General features: G+C 34.2%; 1 protein-coding gene across 1 annotated transcript; it reads left to right on the forward strand.

The window, feature by feature from the left end:
* Positions 1-482: 482 nt before the first annotated feature.
* On the forward strand, positions 483-3,877 carry LOC111918326 (uncharacterized). The gene is made up of 4 exons (XM_023914004.3): positions 483-883; positions 1,415-1,690; positions 1,772-1,909; positions 2,179-3,877. The coding sequence occupies exons 1-4, from the start codon at positions 545-547 to the stop codon at positions 3,709-3,711; spliced, it is 2,286 nt and encodes a 761-aa protein (XP_023769772.1). The 5' UTR covers positions 483-544; the 3' UTR covers positions 3,712-3,877.
* Positions 3,878-6,280: the final 2,403 nt, after the last annotated feature.

Below are 6,280 nucleotides of genomic sequence, written 5' to 3' on the forward strand. Positions count from 1 at the left end.
ATTTATGTGTAACTCGCGGGTAGAAGTCATTCAAACGATTGAGATTATGAAATTATAATAGATGTATATATTATCATATAAATCAAAATAGTCAATATATTATATTAATTTAGTACAAAAATTATTATATCAAATTTAACAACAACTTATCGTTATATTTAAAAAGAAAACATATATTAGTAAAAACTTCAACTATATAGGTATTTATGCGCTACGCACGGGCATTCGCCTATTTTATATATATATATATATATATATATATATATATATATATATATATATATATATATATATATATATATATATATATATATATATATATATATATATATATATATATATATATATATATATATATATATATATATATATATTAAATTTAAATTAGTTGAAGTAGCAAAAGGGTGTGTGCTATATAAAGTATTGTAAAAAAATCCGTCCCCCTAAAATTCTTAAATACAATAACGCACGCAGGCTCGACATCTTCCTTGTTCTATACAACAAATATCCAACAACACATTTCTTACTAGAAACACCGGAAAGTATGACGGTGTACAACTCCGGCGAATCCACAGGCGGTGGAGGATATCTGGCTGTGAAAAAGGTGTTTCCTGTGGAAGATTACGTGGAGAAAGTCTCACAACGCCTCGTTGAAGCTGCATATGCCAACGATTTTAAAGCTGCGTTGGAGTGCTTGGCAGATCCTTTTGTTGATGTGAACTTTGCTGGAACCGTATGTTTGAATTCGAAGAAGACAGAGATCGTGTTACATGATGAGTCTCCCAGCGAGGTTCTAGTGGAGTTTGAAGAGTTCAATACGGATGTCACTGCTCTGTTCCTCGCTGCTCATGCCGGAAACGTGAAGCTTGTCAGAAAGCTACTGGTAATATGATCAGTTTTTGCATCATTTATCTTCAAAATTCAGAATTTAACTCCTACTTTCATCGAAACTTACTTGATGAAATAGAAGAACACAAATCCACAATCTCAATCAACCTTCACTGTTAGAACACGCATAATGTGTTTTCAATTTCTTTTACCCGAATCACGACCTAATTTTCAGCTTGAGGTTTAGAACAAGTAATTCAATTACTTTCCAATAATTTCAAATTGTTTCATCTGTTAATTGAGAAAAATAAGTTGATTAGCCTTGGACTTTTCTCTTTGTTTCATTGTGATTTGGTTTTCGAAAAATAACTAGAAACGTTACTTATTATTATCTGGATTTTGAAAGCGATGGTTTGCAAAATTCAAACTAGGAATTATTGGCCACATTTGCAGAATTAACGCTTAATTTAATGACTATTCATAACATCTCATAACTCAAAATGCAAATTAATCTCATAATCACAGATTTGAATTTTTGGAAATGGAGGCAATATAAGTATAACCATACTTTTTGTCTAAATTGTAGAGTATTGGGGCAAATGTGAACAAGAAATTATTTCGTGGGTATGCAACCACAGCAGCAACAAGAGGACGCCATGTTGAGATATTGGAGTTATTAATTGAAGGTGGAGCTTCTCAAGTTGCTTGTGAAGAGGCTTTACTTGAAGCAAGTCACCATGGTTTCGCCATGCCTGCAAAAGCCCTAATGGCATCAGACCTCATTCGCCCTAATGTTGCAATCCATGCCCTTGTCAATGCATCATGTAGAGGATATATTGATTTTGTTGATACACTTTTCAAGGTACATTTAACAAAAATATTCCAAATTATAAATGGAATAATATACAAAGTTGATTATGTATATTTGAATGTTTGATGGCAGTGTGGAGTAGACATGAATGGAACTGCTCGAGTTTTGCTTCGATCTTCCAAGCCATTTTTACATGCGGATGTTAGTTGTAATGCCCTTGTTGCGGCTATTGTCAATAGACAAATCTCAGTTGTTCAACTTCTTTTGAAGGTTAATTTCTATATACATTTTCATAAATAAACCAAAAAAAAAAAATTAATTAAATATTACAAAAATGAAAACTAAACAGTCAATAAATAGTTGGCCATCGGAAAAAACCTAAAAACTTAATAATCAAATTAAAGAAAATGAAAACTAAACAGCCAATGGTTGGCCAGCTAATATTAGTTATTTTTTAATTAGTATATGACATGATTTATTTTTTTAAATAATAAGAAAAAAAAATAGTTTTAAACTTTGAAATATTGGTTTTTGAGCAGGCGGGTGCAAGAACAGACACCAAGGTGAGGCTAGGAGCCTGGTCATGGGACACGACAACCGGAGAAGAATTCCGAGTAGGCGCCGGTTTAGCTGAACCGTATGACATTACATGGTGCGCGGTCGAGTATTTTGAAAAAACCGGTTCAATATTAAACACCCTCCTTCAACATATCTCCCCTAATATTCCTCATTTTGGTCGAACGATAATCCATCACGCTATACTTTGCTCAAATCTAAAAGCAATCGAGCTTTTATTAAACCAGGGTGCTGATCCGGAGCTCCCGGTTCAAACCATCAAAGGAACCGGTTTCCGGCTAATCCATTTGGCAGCAAGCCTCGGTTACTCCGCCGTCCTCCACCACCTGGTCAACGCCGGCTGTAATCTCGACTCGAAAACTGACGCAGGAGAAACTGCACTCATGATATGTGCAAGGAATAAACACGTCGACTGTCTTAAGCTTCTCGCCGGCGCCGGAGCCGATTTCGGTTTGGTCAATTCCGGTAATCAATGTGTCCAGTCGATCGCTGGATCGGTTCGATGGACATTAGGGCTGAGACAAGCTATTTTGGAGGTGGTTCGAACCGGAAAGGTCCTCCGGTCTAGCGATTCTTCGATATTCTCGAGTTTAATGTTTGTTACACGTGTGAACGATACTGACGCGTTGAAAAAACTCGTTGACCAAGGAGTTGACCTCGATGAACAAGATGAAAATGGGTATTCGGCAGTCATGGTTGCCGTCATAAACCGACACGTGGACGCCTTCCGGTTGCTCGTATCTGCCGGAGCTAACGTAAAACTTCAAAATAAATACGGCGAAACCGCAGTTAGTTTATCGGAAGCGAGTGTTGACTGTGGTGCTTTTGAGAAAGTTATCCTTGAATGTGAAAATGACATTAATGCCCCTAAGAAAGGATTTTCTTTTTCATTTTACACCCTCCACCGAGCCGTTTCTAGAGGCGACTTCGACGCCGTTAAAACGTTAACAAACAATGAAAACGACATTAACATTAACGCTCCTGACGGCGACGGATACACGCCGCTTATGTTAGCGGCGCGTGAAGGACACGGTAGGATCTGCGAGTTTTTGATTTCGAAAGGGGCGATTTGTGAGATTGAGAACGCGAGACACGAGACGGCGCTCCGGTTAGCTTGTAAAGACGCCGAACAGGTTCTGTTGGACCACGTGGCACGGGGGCTGGTGTTGGGTGGTGGTCGAGTCAAGAAACATTGTAAAGGGGGGAAAGGGTGTCCACATAGCAAGCGGCTAAGCATGGTGGAAGGCGGTGGGTTGTTGCGGTGGGGGAAATCGAGTAGGCGGAATGTGGTGTGTAAATGGGCGGAGGTTGGTGGAAGCTCGTCGTTCCGGTGGAACCGGAGGAAGAAGGCGGATGGGGAGGAGGAGGGGTTGTTTCGGGTGGTTACGACGAAGAATAAGGAGGTGCATTTTGTGTGCGAGGGTGGTGTTGATATGGCAGAGTTATGGGTCAGGGGGATTAAACTTGTGACGCGTGAAGCTATTTTTGGGAACTAAATTTGTGCCCTTTTATACGTTGTATATTATGGTTGGAGGCAGAAAACTCAAGTGCTACAAAGTTTTTTTGTATGAAAATTCAACTCCATTTAAGAGGTGTTATGTATAAGCAATTTCTTTTAACAGAAACACAATATATTTTTCTTGGATTATTATAAGAAAATGACAAAATTGCAAAAATATCCCTGTGATTGGTAAAATTATGTGACTTTGGTCCAAAAAAGTTTGACGGTGCACCAGTGATCCAATTTTGAATATCTTCTGCGGTTTTGATCCCTATAGTTGTCATTTTTGTATGGTTTTGGTCCACACCCAACATAAAATGACCAATATGCCCTTAAATATTTCATTTTTAATTTATTTTATTAAATTTCCTATTATTTTATTTAAAAGAGAAAAGAAAAATAAATTATCACCCTCTCTCTCTCTCACACACACACACACACACCAAAATTGGTAATTGGTCTACCCTCTCCCTATATTCTAAAGATGCTCGAAAACCACCACCTACACCACCATTGCAGCCCCTTACTTGTGCAACACCACCCACACCTAGCAAACTTCGGTGACGGTGGCTTGCGACCCAGATGAAAATTCTAATGATGCGACCCATCTACCACCGCCCCTTCGTCTTCTCCGATAGCTCAAAATGTTTGTTTCCAGATCTACAAACCAAACCGTTACACACATCTAATACCTTAAAAAAACAGCCCAAAGAATAAAAAACGCAAATCGAAGAGGATCATCTTCTGGGTTTTCGATTTGCACCAAGAGGGGTAAGTTCATATACATCTGGGCAATCAATGTGTCGTTTAAAACTAGTGTTCAAGTTCTTATTTTAAAAGTTTTTGACATTACCAGCTTGTATATGTGTATGTTGTTGCGTTGTGATTGAAAACTATACATCAGCCGAACAGCTTTCACACTCGATTATTCAAATCTAGAAAAATGATTGCGAAATAATTATGTCAAAGATCTTTGATTTTTGCTACTTAATCGTTCTAAAAATTAGGCTATTTTGAAAATTTTCAAATTAGACCAAAGTATCAAATACAAAGGATTGTTGGTATTTTTTGCGTTATATAATGGAATTAGATTGAGGGCATACAAGATCCATGTAAAACCTTTAAATTTTGGATATACAATTTATAGTATAAGAATATTAAGTGGACTTCATTGTTATCTCAAATGACAACGAAAATTATTGGATTTTTATCTAAATAATAGAGAATGATGTTTGGTCTTTAATAATTACTTGTCGGTTTAAGGTAATAAGGTGTTATAAAAACCCAATTGTAAATCCGCATATAATAATAATAATAATAATAATAATAATAATAATAATAATAGGATTTATATTATTTGTACTAGTGTGACACCTGTGTATTATACGGGTTTATTAAAAATAAAAATTTAATATTAATATATAAATATGAAATATTTGAAGTATTTATGAACATTTATTACCAAATTAATAGGATGATTTTATTTCCTTATAAAACTCATTACAATTTTATGAGATTTTATTTTAAGAAAATAGAAATTTCTAAAAAAATGACAAGTAGAAAATAAAATTTCTAAAATTCTCATAAAATAACAAGTGTCAAAATGAAGAAGATTGACATGTGACAAAACTTTCACTTATTAAAAATGATTTATTTATTTATTGTTCAACAAAGAGGTTTTTAAACCCGTGTGTTGTGGCGAGAACTTTCTTTGCAGCAAAAGCTCCTGTTGCTCTTGCTTTCTTAGTTTTTCATATTTATGATTCATTTTATCTTTTTTTATGCTCTAAAGTTTCTACTTTTTTCTCATTTCATAAAGTTTTTCTCATTTCATAAAGGTTTCTTCTTTTCTTCCAATTCCATTTGTTTAGAATCCAAAGCATTTTATGGGCATCAAAGAGCTTCTGGATCTTCACTTGCAATAATGCAAGCATTAATACTTGAAGGCTCAGGTGCTTTCATTTTCACCATGTCTAGTCTAAATTAAAATCTTTTTCATTTTTTGGTTCTTGTATCAAGGTTTCTTAATGATTTTGGTCCATTATAGGGTTTTTTTTTTTTTTTTTTTTTTTTTTTTTTTTTTTTTTTTTTATCGATTTTAGTCCTTATTTGGAATATATATATATATATATATATATATATATATATATATATATATATATATATATATATATATATATATATATATATATATATATATATATATATATATATATATATATATATATATATATATATATATATATATATATATATATATATAATTACAAAGCTTATTTGGATGAAATTCTTATAATTGGGTAAATATTTAAAATAACAATGTTAGAGCCAAAAGAAATGCAACAATAACATAATAAATAATACATAGTCAAAACTGCCTAATGAATTTCTTCCCTCGTTAAGCAAAGGAAATTGGTACAAAAAAGAACCAAAATCGCAGCTCAAACAATCGTTAACAAAAAGATGCTGCATCATTTTAAGCCATAAACAATTCAATTAAAATATGGAGACAAAATTAATTTTGAGAACATTACAATCAAGCGGTGAACATGGAAGCGTTACAC

This window comes from Lactuca sativa, chromosome 8 (genome assembly GCF_002870075.4).
Source record: "Lactuca sativa cultivar Salinas chromosome 8, Lsat_Salinas_v11, whole genome shotgun sequence".
NCBI lineage: Eukaryota > Viridiplantae > Streptophyta > Magnoliopsida > Asterales > Asteraceae > Lactuca > Lactuca sativa.